Below are 19,977 nucleotides of genomic sequence, written 5' to 3'. Positions count from 1 at the left end.
TCTGCTCCTCTCACTCATAATATATGAACACATTATTGGATCCAGTCAGTAAGAGCAATTATAATGCACTCCGGTTTGTTTTTATTTTAACGACTTGATGAATATTTGTCATGGCATTGTAACCATGGTGACTGCCTCCACCGCAGCCGCCTCCCGCCTCCCTCCCTCCTCCCAGCTCCGTCCACCACCCCTTCCCCATCCCCCCTTCAGCGCTGAAAAAGCAAGGGATGGCGAGAGAGAGAGAGAAAGGAGGGAGGGGGAGAGAGAGGTGACAGGAATGAACTAACAAGATGCACTAAAAAAAAAAATGCATGTCCTGGAGCTACATGAATCTTTGCAGTGAAGCACGCGCCGTCACACACACACACACACACACACACACACGCTCTCACACATTCACACACACATTATTGCACTCAGCACATAGGGATCACATAGGTTAAGCCACATCCCAACAACTGGAACACAATAAGATGCAACCATGACTTCTAAAGAAAGGAAAAACAAAAGGGCAACCAGCAAGAAAAGAGGGGGTGGAAATGGAAAAGTGGTGTAGGGTTAATACCATGCTTTAGTTTTTTAAATAATCCAAGCAGTATTATTAGCCGACTTTCTCTCACTTACTTTCTTTCACAGCCAACCTTCATGTCTTCAGTTCAGTATAGTATAATTTAGTACATTTTGACATACTTATTCTTCTCTTTCTAGTATCTACACACTTATATATCACTGAATTCAAACAGAAACCTTGTGTTTCTCTTTACCGCTTTATTTGTTACTGTTACTTTGCAGATTTTTATTTTACCCAAAACATATAATGAGTCCATAACTGTATAAAATTGCATATTTGAGCGTCACGAACAAGCCATAGACAAGAAAAAGTTTATGCATCAGTTCATGATGTTCAGCAATATGTAATGATATATATGATTACACATACGCTACACAATTAAAGACCATTCTGATACTTTGATACTTATACTTTACTTTATAACTTATGGAAAATGCACAACTTCTGCTTTTAATTGACTATTTTAAAACTGTGATTCTGGTATATTACTCAACTAAAGGATCTAAAAGCTTCTCCCACCACTGTTTTTACTCCTTTTTACCTTTGAACTTGTCAAGTCCTTTCCTTTCTCCAAGGCACATCTTGGAGGGAAGTAACAGAGAAGGGTGGGGGGGCTGGAGGGTAGAGAGAGTCAGAGCAATGGGGGCAGTGGAGAAAGAATAGCAGAGCATGAAAGAGAGAGGGAGCGACAGAGAGAAAGGGAGCGCAAAGTCTTGTCAACCGGAAATAAAACAAGCTGGCACCCTCCCCATCCCCAAGCCCCTACACCCACCCCAAAGTCACATACTTCCTCTTCACTCTCTCTATCTCTCCCCTCTGCCTCCCTGCTTCCATCTTCCACCTCTGTCTTCTTCTCTCTCTTCTACTGAGAGGAGATATATTTAAACCCCAGTTCTACTCTGCTCGCGCTCTTTGACTCTACCATACATACCGTCATACCTGCGTCATTACTTACGCCTCACATCAGACCTTGTGTGTCCATTGCGAAGGGTTTCTCTTTCAGCACGGTGCTCCTTTAAACTGCTCTTGGGGTCAGACAATGCTTTTGTTTGTTGTCCCGTAGCTTTAAGCTCTGCGTGTTAAAGCAAGAGAACAAAATATAGGGAACAAGGTTGTCTGAGAAGAAATGTAACTTAAGCCCAGGTGTTTAGCAATGAACTGTGGTAACGTTACCTGCTCTCGTTCAGTACATCTTTACAGCACGACAGGCCCAAAACAGTGGTGGTAGAATGAGGTAACATAATCCACACGAAAGTGCTATTGAATAGCTGAAGGGAAAAAAAAAAAAACTTGGCTTCAAGTAATCCAGAAACAATTAGTCAAGTAATTAATATTTACCAAAGGCAAAAAATTTATTATTTGCAAAATTTGCATTTTTAAATATTTTGTAGCATAAAACATCAATTGAAGAAATAACTGCCAGATTATTATCGTAATAAAATAAATCAATATTTTATAAAAGTCAGCCCTACCTCAAAGACAAATAAATGCAGAATGCGCTTTCATAAAACACCATTTCACAAAAAAATAGCCATAACATAAATTTTGCTTATTCCATATTTATATCATTTAATATTATGAAAAAATATTTATAATAGTTCTTGATGTTAAGCATCCTAAATATATTTGTAGCTAAACGGGTAAAAATCAAATTATGTATCATTGTTTATGTGTCATTTATCATTTCACTGTACATCATCTACACATATTATATAAATCAATAAAATAAGCACAGCAATAATAAGAATTTTGATAATCAGGTCATAAAGAGTTTAATTCGTTTTTGAGAGTGTAAATACCATTAGTAGTAGTAACATGATTTTTCATTTTTATTTAAGTAATGTCTAACATTAAATCTCATTAATTCATTCATTATTTGAATACATGGATTAAAATCAACATAGCAATGTGTTAATGCTAACAGTTCTTCTACTAATCAAAATACTATAATGGTGATAAGTGTGTGCAGCTGGTTAATGTTGGTGAATGTTTGACAATAGCAAAACAACATGGAAGCATGTGAACATTTTAAAGCTTTATCAAACTTTTTTTTAAGAGTAATAAGCTTAATTTACTGGAAGTATCAATGAAAAGTGTGAGAATCCAGTTTAATCTAATAATATCAGCTGTCCGGTTTCACATGTTACATGAAGAAATTCGCTTGACCGACAATTCACTCCCTATTTATATGCAATTTATGGCTAAAATTGAAATTCCATCATCTATTTATCATCCACTATCTCTCCATTATCTGTGCTTTATGCTCTTCTCTCTCGGCCTCCCCTCCTCCTCTTGCTGGCATTAAGTTCAAACTTGACACTGATGTTGACTCACTTTGTCACCCCTCGGTGGCTCCCTCTCTCTCTCTCCTTCTTTCTCTCTCTCTCTCCCTCGCTCTCCCCATCGCTTGGAGGACAAGAGTGCCCGCAGACGCATTTCTCTCCAGAGCCCCCCCCTTCCTCTTTCACTCTCTCTCTCTCACCCTGTCTAACTCTCTCCATCTCTCTCTTACTCTCTCCTTTACACACACACACAGTATTGTCAACAAAGCTGGAGAACAAGGGACGTGGGGGGAACAGGGGAATAAAGGTCCACAGAGGAGGAGAGTAACAGGACCCCCACATCATTTTACCTGGACACTAGGTAAGTTTGCAAAAAAAATTCAAATAGCTTGTATCGTGCTGTGTGGTTAGCACTTTGCACTTTTTAAATATTGACGTTAGCTGAAGCTTCATGGTTTAACTACGGTATTCATGAATATTTTCTGCAATCTAATGAAAACTGGATGGAGATATTGCAGTTTCAGGGCTACTTCATCCAAATCAATCAAGTTTGACCTTTGACATTGTGCTGCTGCTGTAGTTGAATTTTGACTCAGGATTGACATCTAATTGCACCTTTCTGATTCCCAAAGAGTACGTTTCCTCCAATGGGAACATAAGATAAGATAAGATAAGATAAGAAGATAAAAAGTTTTTTCATCTCAGGCTCAGTCTATTTATTTGCTTAGGCAGGTAATGGTGTTTGTGGACTTTGTATTTCTTACATTTAGCGTTGAACATGGGCTTGGTTTGAATGTTATAAAAGGTTTATAAAACAACTGTGCGTATGTAAGTGTGTGCACGATGCCAGTTTTTATAGATATAAACGCAGCATCTTTTCATGTGTGTGCATGCGGGCTCTATCTTAACAGCGTAGATAAAACCAAGTGGCATAATAAATGTCATGGCTTTCAGAGTGTGTTCTAATGTACCATAGCTCCCCATGGTATACTAGCCTACCAATGTATAACACACACGCATCACGACAGCGCGCGTGCAACTAACTCCATTTCTGTCTGTCATCATGAGGCTAATTCAACACAATGCCGACCATGTGTGAACTCATGCGATATGAACCCCTCCTTCTTCTCCTTCTTCTTCCTTTCCTCGTCGCTCCTTCCCCTAACTTGCTGTCTTCCAGGAGCAAGGATTGAAAGAGGGGGGAGAGTGGCCGAAGGTGACACAGAGGCGCCGACACACACACAGGACAGGACTGCTTTATTTCTCTTCATGCTGGTTTGGACACTTGTAGTATGTATGAGAAGCTAACCATGCTGAACCTGCAGAGTGGCTCAAACTGGAGTGGGCCTAACAACTGGTACCATGACCCTACTGGCGTCCAGACACAACACAGCACAGGTGAGTGGAAATTTTTAACATGTGTCACAGGTTGTGAGTCACATGTCAACAAATTCAAACCACAGATGATTATTAGTGCATTAAAAGGTATTCTACACTCTGATGCACTGTTTAGTTATTTTCCTGACACTCACACACCTCTTTTGTCACCTTCCTCTATGCCAGTGTCTGAGGGCTGTCTGCTGGACACGGAGGGCAGCATGGGGGGAGAGGCAGGGGGAGGAGGAGTGAGCAGAGGGGGAGGAGTCCCCGTGGAGCGGGACGACGGTGAGGAGTCTCAGCTCAGGCTGCAGCTCAAGAGGAAGCTGCAGAGGAACAGGACCAGCTTCACACAGGAGCAGATCGAGGCTCTAGAGAAAGGTCAGGCCACGCAAACATGCTCAGTGTTCTCCTTGCTTTTCAGCCAATCACCGGCCTCCAGAGTATGTCATGACATAGCTTGTCCTGGTGCTTTTTTTTTCCCCTGACAACACCTTTGTGGTTGGATTTTTCTCTCTACAGCTTCTGTAGAACTAGTTGGGAACTGCCAAGGCCCATAAATACAATACATTTCAACCAATACACCCAGGATGTATGCTTTTTTTTATCAAATATGAAGCCTGGCCACTCATTTAAAGTCCATGAGTGATGACAGGATTTTTATCAGTCCCTGCAAGGGAGAGAAAGCATTGCCACCCATGAGCACTTTCATATGCAAATTATCCAGAATCTTAACTACACAAATATTCCTGATCTGCTCCAAAAAGCCTCTGGCAGCATGTATGACAGAGTTTTGATAATGCATTGTTACTGTGCTTGTATTATGCAGCGAGATCTGGCCCTTGTAGCCTGATATCTGCTGAGAGGCATCAGAAAGCCACCCTTGACTGGATATGGCTACAGCAGGCCCTTGAGCTAAATAAGGACGCAATGTCCACTGTGCAGCCGAGTGGAAATGTATCAGTGTGGTCACTCCGTGCAAATGACATTAATGAGGTACACTGACCTCAGTGCACGGCCAAGGCACAATAACAATCATGTGTTGACACAGACGCCAATTATAACCAAGCCAATTATAACAATTTGGGAGACAGACTCAATTTATTGGGCCATTGTTGTTATCTTTGTCCAATATGTGTTTCTTAAGCATGTGTTACCGGTGTGAATTTCATTTCTAGTCATTTACAGCAGTGGTAATCCGTTAATAATATATTGTTAGTGATGTGGGAAAAATACCCACCTTGCTGCCTTTTTTCATGTAATCACAGCAGTTTCAATCAAATCGATGCATTCATTATTTGTTTGTGTTTCTCTGTCAGCACATTATTGACATGCTAGACAAGCATCATAAGTACACACCGTTCAGTTCCTAACTCATGTCTAGTTACCAGACTTGAAATTTTAAGGCTGATAGTAGAGTTCATCAGGATGACTCACGCTGTCAGTTAGAGGGAGAGGCGTATTCTCGTTTCGACTTGTCAACAACAAAAATGTCAGCAGTTTGTCAACTGCCACAATGAAAAACGATACTGTGATACATAAAGTGATGTGATTGTGCTCACATTAGAGGCTTTAAAATGAGGAATTAGCTTATATCAGACATCTGTGTCTTTTACTTACAATACAGCAGAGGAAGTCAGTAAGTCAGGCAGACACTTCTCGTAATGGCAACAATGGTACAATCCTTCATGGTGATAAATGAGACATAGTGACAGTACATATAATAAAAAACATACAAATCCAATGATAAATAAATTTTTTGTCAGGCTACTCTAAAATAAAGTGCTTAGACAGCTTCTCAACTTGAATCATTTGAACTTTATGCGTGTTCCACGATGATAAATAATTCAAACAAAGTGCAACAGATAAATATTTAAAATATGTTTGTAAGGATACATCCAAGCTTTGTGGATTTGTATAGTGAATGGAAAGATAATTAGCCATGCTGATATTAAGCACTAACTGTAGTGTAGGTTAAGCTCTGTCAGAATAATCTGTGCAGATGATTAATAGACCATTAAAATGAATTTTCATTTAAATGTCAGCATAGTTTGAATTTTCTTTTTACATAGCTGGACAGATTCACACACGACTATGTTAACACCAGGGTTATCAGGCAGTCTGCTCGGCAGTAGTCCTGTCATCATAGATTAAGACTCACACTGAGTGTTCATGACATTAGTTAATATCTTCCGCAGAGTTTGAAAGGACACATTACCCAGATGTCTTTGCGAGGGAGAGATTGGCAAACAAGATCGATTTACCAGAAGCCAGGATACAGGTAAGAAAACTCTGCAATGACTCGCAGCATTAATTAAATAAAACAAAACAAAACACAACGTTCTTAAATGATAAACAGGTCTGACAGAACTCTTTGATTGACAGGTGTGGTTCTCCAACCGCAGAGCCAAGTGGAGGAGGGAGGAGAAGCTGCGCAATCAAAGGAGGTCAGGCGGTGTGACTTCCTGTTCACAGAGCCAAGCTCCTCTGACCACATCCTTCAACACATCTGTCTATCATCAGCAGCACGGCAGCAGTTCAGGTAAACATCAGGTCACAAGATGACTCTGTAATTGTCAGAATTATTTTCACTAATGTACTGTTCACTGGGTTGTAACTATATGACTAAATATAACACTATATCTGCAATACTCAAAGCACATATTTGGACATGTTTTATGAATCTGGTGACAGAAATGTATCACTAGTTTATAATTATAAACCTCAGGGCTCCACTGCTTGACATATGCATGCAGGCAAACCATTAGAGTTTCTCCATTAGAGCACATCTATATTACAACGTTTCCACTGCGAGATGTTCCCATCACGTGTAAATGTGTGTGCGCTCACCACCTCGCTCTGTGTGTCTCTCTCCAGGGTCCATGTTGAGTCAGGCTGAGTCGTCCCTGCCCAGCTACAGCTCCCTGTCAGTTTTCTCATCTGGAGTCCAGGTTGGACATTCATCATTCATCATTCATGAGCACCATCCAAACTTTACCAGAGCAGGTCATCGTCACAGAGCAAAGCCTGTTTATCAGCTTCTTTACCTAAGGGTCTAAAAATAGTAAAAATAGAAGTCGACATATAATTAAAAAATGTCACTGCAGATATTAAAATGTCTACTCCAACAACAACTTTAATATTGATTACAATAACACAATATACATAATATATTCTGCTTTTTCTGATCATTATTATTATTGCTGTTGTACCAGTTAAAGTATTAAGTATCCTATATATATTCCCATATATTCATTACAACTAATAAAAAATAGTTATGGCAATAAAATACGGTAATCTAATTGTAAAGATTAAATGTAAAAAAAAAGGTAATTGATAATTATTAGATCAGTATTAGCTTAATATTTATGTTAGCAACTATTTTTTATATATCATATTATATTTATGCTTCTCCTTGTCATACTGACAGTAAATCAAATATTTTGAGTTTTTAAACTAGACAAATTCCTCAATTTTAACAAATTGTCCTTTGTCATTTTTTATTAGTTTTTAATATTACTGAGATATTAATTGATAGTTAGCAGCAGCTGCCTTTTTATTGATGCTGTGATTTTAAACTATAATATTAACTTGGTGGCAAAAACAGTTCATTAAAGTAATATTTAAATGTTTACTATAATTTGGTTTAGTGCCAATTAATCTATAAGATTGCCAGTGTAGGGGGAATGAGACATTGAAATCACAGGTTTTTGTATGGTATGAAGCAGAGAACCCAATATGAGACACTGAATTAACCATTGTTTAAGTATGATCAATCAATTTAAAATTAGACACCTGCCTTCTGCACAACCTGTTATATAGTTATTTTATCGAGTTAAACGTGTGAATATCTTGTTTTACTGTACATTAAAATACAGGTGTTTTAAAACAGATAAGATCAACTTAAAGGCCTGCCCACTGTCTTACTGTATATAATGCATTGACATTTTATAATATCATCAGTGAGGAAAAGGAGGAACAAACCAAAATATATAAATGTAAATAATGTGGACTGCTGCTGCTCCCTGTGTCATGTATTCCTAACATACAGTCCTCTAGCACCTCCATGTGGTTAAACTAAAACCATGCAGTTACTACTTGTTTTACAGTAGAATACACAGAATAGTATAAAGTAATAACTGCATACATCTTTAAAATGAGATTTTCTTAGATAGACTAATGACTCTAACAAACATCTTTTCTCCCACTCCTCCACTCCTGTGTCTACTCTCAGCCTATTCCTCCCCAGTCAGCCTCATCCTACTCCTGCATGTTACCTCCATCACCCTCTGCCCCGCGCAGCTTTGACTCATCGGCGTACTCCTCCCCTCATCTGCAGACTCCACCCTCGGCCAATTCCAACACCGGTGAGTGTTTCTTTATGTCTCTTTGTTACAGAAAGAAATGAAATACACAGTGAAAATAACATGGCTGTGTTTTTCTTCTGCCTCGCTTTCGTTCAGGGCTCATATCGCCAGGTGTTTCAGTTCCGGTCCAGGTCCCAGGAACGGAGCAGCAGAGCATGAGTCAGAACCTGGGCCAGTACTGGGCCAGATTACAGTGAACAATAGACCACCCTGCCAAGTGGCACAACGTAAGAAGAAAGAAAAAAGGGCATGTAAAAAAGTGTCAAGAAAACAATATGGGGCCCACACGGGTTTTAAGGAAGCACAGGACTGAGCTATAGAGGGGCCTTGATGAGTTGCAGACCCCAAAATGCATTAAATGTTTACAAATTCAGCCAAGAGCAGCTTTGGTTGCACTTGACAGTACTCTGGTCATACTGGTATTTGCTTAGTATTGCACTAGGTTGCACTTTTTTTGGATAGTGGCCGGGGTCAGGAATAGAAATAGGACTAGTTTGAAGCTGTTTTAGGGTCAGGATTAAATCAGAGTGAGATTAGAGTCAGATTAGGATCAGGCATCTGTCTGTGGCAGTGACAATTCTTTACATTACATTACAATTTTTCTCCTTTTTTTTTGTATTAGCAGTGATTATGGTTTCATGGTTTGTGTTGTCAAACATTTGTTTTGTTTTTTTACTTAGACTGGAAAAGTAATTATCTAAAACATAACAGAAAAGAGTGAAAAAGACTTGATACATGTCTAAATCCCCAAAAAACACTGAATGATGTTGACAGTTCAGAAAAGAAAGTTGGTGGACTTTTGAAACTGTTAAGCTGAAAATTAAAAACATGTATTTCTGCATTCTGATTTTTATATCAGAGCGTAGAAATGCTTCAGTAAGTGATTCAGTAGTACTGAGTAAATGCAAGCAGATGTCTGTATTGTGAAGTGTAACCACAGTTTCTTGTTACTTGAGCAGCTCAATGATATTGTGATAGCTAGCTGGTTCCCTAAGCATAAGCTGTGTGAGGCTACTGTGAAGATTTTAGACTTGCTTATGGCAATCACTTTTAGTAAAACAAAAAAAAAAAGTACCATAAAAAGTATAAATCCTACCGGCAACATTACAGTGAGACTGCATATTTTTGTACAGACGTCTGTGTATGATGAAGATTACTGTGGAATATCATCAGATGTTATTGGAAGGACGAATGTAGCATGATGTGGACTCGAATTATCAACAAAGCACATGTTTCATTTATCAGAATACATTATTATTATTAGGGAATATTGGTAATAATTTACCAACATACCAGTCTGACACTAGGCTATCTATAAAATGATACATATTACGATTAGTATGTAATAATTACAAGTAGTAATTACAATTTTGCCAAAAACTGCAGTGAAGCAATTTCATTTATTTTCTATTTTATAAATTTGTTTTTTTTTTTAATCCAATTTATCAAAAACGAAACCCACATAAATGGAGACATCTTAGCCTAGCACTCATTGTCATGCATTCTAGTGTTAGCACTGATTTGCACATCACTAATGAAACATATCCATCAGCCAGTGACAATCAAGCATCATCACACGCCAAGCAAAAAGACGCTGCCTTCAAATCATCAAATGCAAACACTTGAGAGACCGACAATCAAAGCTGGACGTAGAGGAGATCAATGTGAAAATGAAAACTGTGAAATTATTGCAACACTGTCTATACAATAGCAATGACTTTTATCATCTGTGCATGACCAAAATAAGCCGCTCTAGACAATCAGCAACTTGCAGAAATGAATCAAGTATTGTACAAAAACTGTTACTGTACTTTGCAGAGTTTTAACCTCTGCTCACTTTCCTCTGACTACTGGTTTTGTTGATGCATCTCAGTTTGATATTATATGAACTGTCTTTCAACTCCTATTTATTTGTCACTCGTTCACATAAGTCCTCTGTGTTGTTTCTGTTGTTGGTGTGTGTTGTGTTAGTACTGTATAGCTACCAAGAGTCAACCCTTTTGTGAAGGCCTTGGATCCCTTTAATGAAAATAAAATTGTGTGTAATGACAATAATGTCGAAGATCATTATGTCTGATGGTTTGTTGCATTTTTCTTATGTGAACATACAGAGTCACATCAGGAGGTATTTAAACCACTTCCCTTTTTTCACATCTTACTGCATTAATTTACTTCGAAATGTAGTTTAAGTCTTGAGTTTTTAGCGAGAGACGTGTTTTAATGCAGCACGTCATCTCATCTAGCTGGGAAAGGAAATATCTCTCTCATATCTGAAGCTATAAACAGAAAGTGGTTATGGGGGTTTTAAAGAACCAGCATGACAGACTCCATGAGGTCACCGCATCTAACCCCTGACACCAAACCACAGTTTTATTTTTTACATTACTTCATGTTTACAGTGTTTGTCACTTATGGGGCACTTTCAACAACGTTTATTCTGCCAGATTGTGGATAATTGTGGACCCTTTTTATCATGACAGTTCGGATTTACATCTAGGTGTGCTGCTGCTGCTCTTTTGGAGATGCAATGCATTATTACATTCACAATTTGCTATTATAACATGTACCATATGGCATTAGGAAATGTTACATTAACTATAAAGCTATTCCTGATCTTGTCTGGAGTCGGGCTACCCAATGCTGAAACTAAGATTCACGTTTTTAGAAGCGACAACAGCAGTAGCTAAAAAAAATAGTCAATAATAATAATAATAGCTTTCCAGTTGTACGGCAACATGAAGTGGCCATGATGAAAACTGGACAACCATTAGCAGAGCAGCATTTAGTGTTAATGGCATGACTCACTTGGGCCCTGGAGAATAGACAGAAATTAAAGACAAGGGAGGATGAAGGGGGAGAGGGAGGGAAAGATAATACCAGTGTTGCTTTGCAGAGAAAATGAGCATCAGCATGGACCCACGAAGATAATGGGGCTTTAAGATGCTATACGAGATGCTGAAGTACTCATACATCCTAATGCAGCGCCATCAGCTTCTGTCCACTGTACTATAAGCACGTTGTGTTGAATGACAGTGGAAAATATGTTTATGTTGAGGATGAACGTTACCTTTAAAGCTTCATTTAAATCGTTTGTTACAAAAATGTTACAAAAAGGGCATTGTATGAATGAATTTGTATGTGTTGTCAGAATTTCATTTAATTTCAATTACAGTCAGACTTTAGTTTCTATATAGATGAATACAAACATTAGCACAAAAATGTCAAATAAGCACTGTACATCAATCCGTAAGAAGAAACCTAACTCCCAAAGAACACAGCTGGTGTTGAGAATAAGTTTTTCTCGAAAATATACTATATCAAATCTTTTTTTGGCTTTACACCAGAAATAAAACTAGGCAACATTTCTGTAGAACTGTGTTTAAGGGACTTTCTACTCTAAATGTATAAGTGATGTGAGAATGTTTAATAAAAAAACAAAACAAACACACTGTTGCACAAGCAGGTAATGAGGCTGTGAAACCACACGTTGCGACAAAAAATTCATGTAGCTGTGGTGGGAAAAAAAAAACAGAACAGAAAACATGAGAGGGGGGATGTGGGCGTTCTGGGTGAGGAATAAAAATAAAATAGCTGAACATTTTATGATATGATACGATGATAAACTTTATGATCAGCTCATACTGAAATGCATTTGACATCATAGGGCCACTCCATCAAAAGACAAACATGTAACACAAGCAACAAACAACAAATCAAGAACCTAATATTGATTTTACACTGCAGACCATTCTTTGAATTGAAAGCTCATACATCCTGTCCTGATGCTGATTAAGCAACTTCATAGACTGATACTGCATACAGAGCAGTACACGATAGAGTTCTTCACCTGTTCTGTGTAAATAAAGGGACTGAAACACCTGTTAGAAAGCAGAAGCTGACAGTCTCCATTTAAGACGTATGGACGATGGGAAAAGATACTGCAAATTTAAGCATGCTCTTGTAGTGAGCTGCTTGAAAGAGGAGTCTCAGGATTGAGCCGCTATCTTTAAACAAATATGAAATTGATCATATTCTTTAGTGTTACTTTTCACACACAGCAGTAGTGGATCCAGAGAAAATTCAACCAGTCCTCGACCTTTAAAGTACATATAGGTCGTTTGGTTGGGATCAGGCACCAAGATATCTAGATTCAAGATTCATTCAAGATTTTAAAAACTTTATTAATCCCAGAGGGAAATTGTTGCTTTGGCAATAAATGAACACGGTTAGCTTAAGTAAAAATTCCTGCTTCCTTGATGTCACATGGTGTTCATCACATGATCGACATGACTTGGGTCCTATGACTGAATAACACCTGAGCAAACAAATCAATTTGGTTTGAATTTGGCACAAACACAGCTGGATTAGAAAAATGTTGCTTTTTTTCTTTAAAATGATTTAACTTCAGCCAATGTTCATTCATGTGACAAACATGATGTTTGTTCTGGTCACATTTGTCACGTGACTGACAAACGTAAGTATAACTTGAGTACAAAGAGTTGGTCGATGTGTGGAAAATTCACTGCTGCTGCTGGATGATGTCGTGTGTATTGATCGTATTTTGCTGCTCTTACAAGTGACCTATAAAGTCATATTATAGAAACAAAAAATTCTCAAAAAGTTTTAAAAAAATGACAGTGGTTGGCGAAGGGTCTGCACGATTCTTTATTATTTTCAACCAGGCAGGTTGAATCAAGGTTAGCAATCGCTTTGTCAATGGAGACTTGGCCAAGATGGCAGTCAGAGGTTTCACACTGTACAATCCAAGATGAAACACACACATAAAATACCACCGCCAGTCAACAAAGTGTAAAGTTTCTCATAAAGGGAATAACACGGGTGGGTGGGGGGGGCAGCTGCCCCTCTTACCCCCTGTTGATCCACCCCTGTCAGACAGTCTGGTGAAACAGGCTGAACAGCTCATACATTTTACAGAACATGGAGACATTCTGCACTTCTTCACTGACATTTCCTCCCACCTGTCAGCCCAAACATTACTCTGTGTGAAGGATAATATCTGCTCCAGTTTATCAGTCCAGTGGATTTATCAGCATGGTGCCTTTGTGTTTTGTCTTCAGTTCCTTAAATCTGAAGGAACTGTGTATTCCCCCTCAACATCCAATTTAACCCTTTGTCCACTGGGCTGTGGAGCATGTGGAGCCATTTGAGGCAATATTTATAACAGATGACAGAAAAATGTTAGTTACAGAACAAAACCATCAGTTTTTCAGCTATTTTGTTATGTGCTATGGTATTTATTATAAATATCACAACTGGAGGGGAAACTTTGTTGTCCTGTCTCATGATAACCTCGAAAGAGTTTTGGCCTCAATAAGGCTTCATAGTTGTGTTTGTGATTCTTAAAAACTTCTTTCATCTTCTCGCATCCTGTGCAACTGCAGCAGCGCGCGCCACCGCACCTTTTTATCTGCCGGATGCGTAAATTACGCACGAGTCACGAAAATAGAAGCGAAGTTCGTGGAGAGGAGCAGGAAGGGAAATGAAGACGAGAGGCAGAGGCGTTGCTGATCGATCAGACCAGCCTAGTCCCAAGAGAACAGACGGAATCATCGGAGGAGAGACAACAGTGAGCTTTGTTCCATTTGTTTTGGCTCTGGGGTGGTTTGAAGGAAGCTGCAGGAATGGAAATAAGAAATGCCTCTTTATTCTGCAAATGATTGTATGAAGTATTGTGATAATAATGGAGCGGTTTTTTGCAGTGACTGGAGTAGAGCTGGGTGTTCTGCTGTGGTTGGTTTCGACCTTAACGGGAAGCGCATCAGCCCAGCCCGTCCAGTACAGTGGAGCTGTGGTGAGTACTAAACATTAACGACAAAAAGACTTTTACAATGAGTTTTAAAAGTGTCTTTGCTGCTTTGTTTTGCTTGAATTATTCAGGTCTAGTGAGTGAGTGACTTTAAATAATACTTCACACTTCATTATATTCATTTTCTAATTTTATAGGAGAAGGAATGATGTGAACCAAGTCATTAGTTTGGCAAGATAAGGATATATATTAATTTATTGATTATGATTTTTGAATTTGTCAAGTTGGAAGCATTCTACATACAGTTATGTCAATTTAATCCCTCTATATATCAAGGGCTGTTTCATCCTACTCCATACTTGCATGCATGTGTTTATTGTGATAGAGGTGTCATATTAAGGAAATGACATATGACAAAAAGAGTTGTTTTGGTGCACTTAATGTAGATGACTCATGGGGTTATAAATATAAAAATATAATATAAAAAGAAATAGCTCTGTTTAGTTCATGAGGCTAGGCATTTTCCCAGAGGCAATATGAACAGACATCTGTGGTATCTGTATATATATATATTAACATTAACATTAACATTTTACCCTATTCATCGTTTCACTTCTGGTATATTCATCATGTTTAGTCTGCGTTGTTCATGATGATGTTGGTTCAGTGATGAGCATGATAATCACGTGCAGTGAAATAACACAGCTTCTTTTATTTGGAAGATAAGTTGCCACAACCACTCAATGTCATCTGCACTGAAAAAACCCACAGAACGACTGTTGGTGGAGCGGGCCAACACCTTTTCCTTCCAGATGCAAGCACATTAAAGGCTGGCGGTTGAAGGGTTTCAAAATCACTGTTAAGAAACTCATTTTGCTTCAGAGAAATACCACGCAGAAGAAATGCCGCACCAGATTTATCAGCTTTTTAACCTTTATGCCTTATTTTGCTATTATGACAGCTTCTCATGGCATAACAATAGTCAGTGGTGTACAGCTGTTACTCCATTTAGCAATCGACCCAACAAGGATAGGTTCATTTAATATTAATGAGAGAAGAAGGCTGACACATTTCTTTGTGATGTACATGCTGGGACTGACTTTAAATCAGATGATCTGCAATATTCCGTGCTCATACCATTTTGGGGAAGCACAGATTACTAAATTTCCTCTGAATTGCGTGTTTTCTGTCCAGGACTGGCTGAGCAGATATGGCTATCTACCCCCTCCTGACCCACGCACAAGTAGGCTGCAGAGCAAAGAGGGGATTGAGAAAGCTATTCGTGTCATGCAGAGATTCGGAGGGATCCGGGAAACTGGGGTGCTCGGTAACAATCTTGAATCTTAGCTCTATGATGACAACATATATTTTCCTGTATTTATTGGCCTTACCACGAGGTCATCTGCGGTTTCAGACATCCTGTAATCCGCTCTTTTGTTTCAACATCCAGAATGAGTAATTGACTTCTCTTTCAGACTCTGAAACCCTCCAGCTCATGTCTACACCACGGTGTTCTCTCCCTGATATTGTTGGTAGTGAGGACATGCTCAAGAGGAGGAGGAGGAGAAAAAGATATGCCCTGTCAGGGCTTAAGTGGCAAAAGACAGACCTCACATGGAGGTGTGTTTCCTGTCATGTTTTCTTGTCATTGCATGATTTAAGTGCCTGAGGCTTCTCTAACATTAAAAAAATATTCCTACTAGTATGCTAGTCCATCTCTCAGTATTCAGATTGGCGAGTCTGATTGTGTGGTTTATATTCCAATGACACAGTGTTTGGTGAAAGCCTGAGGCAAACACAAAAGGCAGATATATCACATTAATTGAAAACATAACAGTCTTCAACTTTGCAATAGTGCTGACGCAGCTCTTGTCTTTCTACAGTATTCACAGCTATCCAACGCCCTCTATTTCACCCAACCTGCCCAACACTTTGGTAGAAGGACTCCTGACTCGTGCCTTTAAAGCCTGGAGTGATGCGGCCCCATTGACTTTCCGTCAGCTGCAGTATCCCGATAGGGGTGCTGCAGCTGAAGGGGACATCAGAGTGTCTTTTGCGAGTTTGCTGCATGACGACGGGTACCCTTTTGATGGAAAAGGGGGTACCCTGGCTCATGCCTTCTTCCCTGGCACGGATAAAATGGCGGGTGACACGCACTTTGACGATAATGAGATCTGGAGCTATGGAGGTATTTACTGATTGAAACCATGTTAGCTGGTTAAGGACCAAGACATATGGAATGTAATATGATAATCATCCATGAAAATCATCTCAAAAGGAAAGAGTTTTTATCTTCATTATGATCCTGTGATCCAGTAGCACTTTAACTTCACACTTTCTCAGGTCACACGGACACCACAGACTTGTTCACAGTAGCAGTGCACGAGTTTGGCCACGCACTGGGCCTGTCCCATTCCTCCACTGATCCGTCCATCATGAGGCCATACTACCAGGGTGCTGTGAATGACGTGCACAACTTCCAATTGGCTCTGGATGACAAGTGGGCCATCCAGCAGCTTTACGGTGAGTGACTGGTTGAACTGTCTAAAAGTAGACCAACAATGAAAAGACAACACTAGTCCACAACCACACAACCTCTGTGAGACTGCACTTTGGTAATGAAATAATTTGTCTGAGGTTTAATTTCAGCATGATATAATGAGACTGTGGCTTGTCAAGTGAGTTACATCAATGTATAGTTTCTTATTTAGTCAGAATCTCACAGGACACACCTAGGTAGTCAACTGTTTCAATATTTCTCACTTATTTTACTCACTTGCTCACTTAAAATGTTTTTAATCGATAAAAAAAGATGCCTAAAGGTTAACTAGCATCAAATAAAACCTCGTGTCATTTCACGTCCATGTTGACCTACGACTGATGTTAAACCCAACCGTTTGCTGGTCACAGCAAAAAACTAAACTTAAATAAAGGAATTGTCCCTCTGATATTTTATTAGAACTTTAGTTCATACATTTGATCCTGATGTGTGTCAAGGTGCACCCATGCACGTTGACCTATTTCCTTCTTAATACTTGCATCCTGTGTCGCAAACTGTCTCGGCTGCTGAGAAGTCCGTGGGTTTCTTTTCTAGTGCTGTCATCTGTTTTCACCACTTCTTCAGAGCTGCTTCCTTTCAATCTGTTGTAGGTGTGAAGAAGGATAGAGGACATCCAGGTGGTGTTGATCCTAACCTCCCACGCCTGCCCAGTCCACCGCCTCCAAAACCAACACAACAGTGGGTAGCACCAGGATGCAAAACATACATGATTGAGCCTTACAACATATTATTTGGTTTTGTTGCGCCATCTAGTGATTGTTTGGGTAAACTACGTCCTGTAAATTCAACTAGAGTGTTGAGTGAAATATTTTGGTTCCAGTTCTGACCCATCCTCCCCTGAGCGCTGTCAGGGAAGCTTTGACGCAGTGGCAAACATCAGGGGAGAGGTTTTCTTCTTTAAAGGTGAGGGACAAACAGAAAAACAAAAGGTTTACAACACAACAATGTCAAAATCTTCAAAATCACATTATGAACTTTTTGCATTTTGTGATTCACAACATGCATGTTGATCACATTTGTGTCATATTTGCTGTCCTTTGTCCAAAAGGTTCACACTTCTGGAGAACTCAGCGAGACGGAACACTGGTGTCCCTTAATCCCGCTGAGATTAAAAATTTCTGGATCGGCCTCCCACCAGGAACAAACAAGGTTGACGCCGTGTATGAGAGGAAGAGCGACAGCAGAATAATCTTTTTCATCGGTGGGAAGCAAAACCGTGTGGTTTTGTAATGTTTTGTAATGTAGTAATCATTACATTAACAATATAGTTGTGATAATAATAACAACACATCACAAACTCCTTGAACTAACTCATTTTGTCTCTCACCTCAATCTGTCCAGGAGCTCAGTACTGGGTCTTCCAAGACACGAAGGTCATGGATGGTTACCCTCAGCCTCTCTCTAACTGGGGCATGAGGACTAAAAGTGGGAAAATGGTAGACAGGGTGGATGCAGCCTTTATCTGGGCCCATAATGGCAAGACCTACCTGTTCAGCGACGGGGAGTTTTGGAGGTTTGACGAGAGCCGCAAAGATGGACAGGGGAGCAGGCAGCCAGAGCCGGATTACCCACGAGACAACAGCCTCTGGGCGGATGTGCCTTCCCATATGGATGACGTCATAACCTGGGGAGAAGGTAACATTGTGTTTAGAGGCATAAAGGGATGACACAAATGCTAGATAGTAAAAGCAATCAGAACCTTATTTTAAGGTCATGAGACATTTTTTTTACACACAGGAATTCAAAGTAAAAATGAGATGTATGCTACTAAAGACCACTTCAACAAAATGAATGAGATTTGTACCACTACTGCTTTTTAGGGGACACTTACTTCTTTAAGGACAACCAGTACTGGGTGTTAAAGAACGGAGGACTCAACCAAGATGTTGTCACTCCTAAATCCATCGCTGTAGACTGGCTCAGATGTCCAGCTCCACCTACAACCGTTCCTCCATTCCATCCCCGAAGGAGAAATGAGTGCACATGTAGCGTAAATGGATCACATTCCTCTCTAAGAAGCAGCTGGACTATCCCGATTTTTGTTGTATTAATATTTAATGAGTTTCTCAGAAAATAAAAACCAGATTCAAATTTCTTTCTATACAGTGTATTTTGTGTCACTGTTCTTTCCATTGAAGAGTTATAGGGGTTCTTTACATCATCATTCACTCAGAGTACAAATGTGTCGTATGTATGGGATACTGATACAGATCTATCTGCAAGAATCTAAGAAATTGAATTTTTTTTAATGCCATGAATAAATCTAAAAGTGGTGCACGTGTTTTCTCTGCTTAAAACATTAGATTACACAGAGATTATACTTGATTTAATATGATGTTTTCTACGTGTCTTCTGTCCAATTGCAGCTAGAATTGACTCAATGACCCTCAATAAGTAAAGAGGTTAAAACCATAGATAAACTGATGGAGGTTGTGCAAATAATGCAACAAAGTACTGTGTTTATTATTATAATACAATGGCAAGAAAAAGCATGTGAACCTTTTGAAATTTCGTGGTTTTCTGCATTAATTGTCATTATTGTTCTGAATGAAGACATGAAATATTTTTTTTGTGTAATTATTTTTATATTTGTTAATAGTCTTGATTTAGATGAATCTAGCCATAGGGGTTGCAAGCCAGTGACTTCTGTGCCGGTCCCAAGCCCGGATAAATCGAGAGGGTTGCGTTAGGAAGGGCATCCGGCGTAAAAATTGCCAAAATAACCATGCGAATCATTCACAAGACTTTCATACCGGATCAGTCGAGGCCCGGGCTAACAACGACCGCCACCGATGCTGTTAACCTACAGGGTGCCGGTGGAAATTTGACTACTGTTGGTCGAAGAAAGAGGGGAGGCAGAAGAGTTCGTGGTCAGAGAGAGAAGGGAAAAGGCAGGAACATAGATTTGAGAATAGGGACTCTTAACGTTGGTACGATGACAGGGAAAGGCAGAGAGCTGGCAGACATGATGGAGAGAAGAAAGGTAGATGTTCTGTGTGTGCAGGAGACAAGGTGGAAGGGCAGCAAGGCACGTAGTATCGGAGGAGGATACA

At 39.5% G+C, this 19,977-nt stretch overlaps 2 protein-coding genes across 3 annotated transcripts; both read left to right on the top strand.

Moving 5' to 3' along the window:
* The first annotated feature begins 2,774 nt into the window (after positions 1-2,774).
* pax10 (paired box 10) lies at positions 2,775-10,599 on the top strand. Of its 2 annotated transcripts, XM_026350810.1 has the most exons (8): positions 2,775-3,214; positions 4,034-4,251; positions 4,417-4,611; positions 6,429-6,511; positions 6,616-6,772; positions 7,108-7,181; positions 8,465-8,597; positions 8,694-10,599. In XM_026350810.1, the coding sequence occupies exons 2-8, from the start codon at positions 4,146-4,148 to the stop codon at positions 8,792-8,794; spliced, it is 849 nt and encodes a 282-aa protein (XP_026206595.1). In that variant the 5' UTR covers positions 2,775-3,214; positions 4,034-4,145; the 3' UTR covers positions 8,795-10,599. The 2 variants fall into 2 exon arrangements, with proteins under 2 accessions (XP_026206595.1, XP_026206596.1); XM_026350811.1 differs by lacking the exon at positions 2,775-3,214 and having other exon boundaries at positions 4,013-4,251.
* A 3,400-nt stretch (positions 10,600-13,999) lies between these two features.
* Positions 14,000-19,025, top strand: mmp25b (matrix metallopeptidase 25b). Its single transcript, XM_026352076.1, has 11 exons — positions 14,000-14,184; positions 14,318-14,409; positions 15,559-15,691; positions 15,840-15,984; positions 16,248-16,552; positions 16,708-16,887; positions 17,515-17,602; positions 17,745-17,827; positions 17,973-18,125; positions 18,266-18,559; positions 18,745-19,025. Coding segments are annotated over exons 1-11 (1,731 nt in total). The 5' UTR covers positions 14,000-14,183; the 3' UTR covers positions 19,002-19,025.
* Positions 19,026-19,977: the final 952 nt, after the last annotated feature.

The sequence above is a fragment of the Anabas testudineus genome, chromosome 19 (assembly GCF_900324465.2).
Source record: "Anabas testudineus chromosome 19, fAnaTes1.2, whole genome shotgun sequence".
NCBI lineage: Eukaryota > Metazoa > Chordata > Actinopteri > Anabantiformes > Anabantidae > Anabas > Anabas testudineus.
The sequence above is the reverse complement of the archived record's forward strand: the minus strand, read 5'-3'. Positions and strand labels throughout refer to the sequence as shown.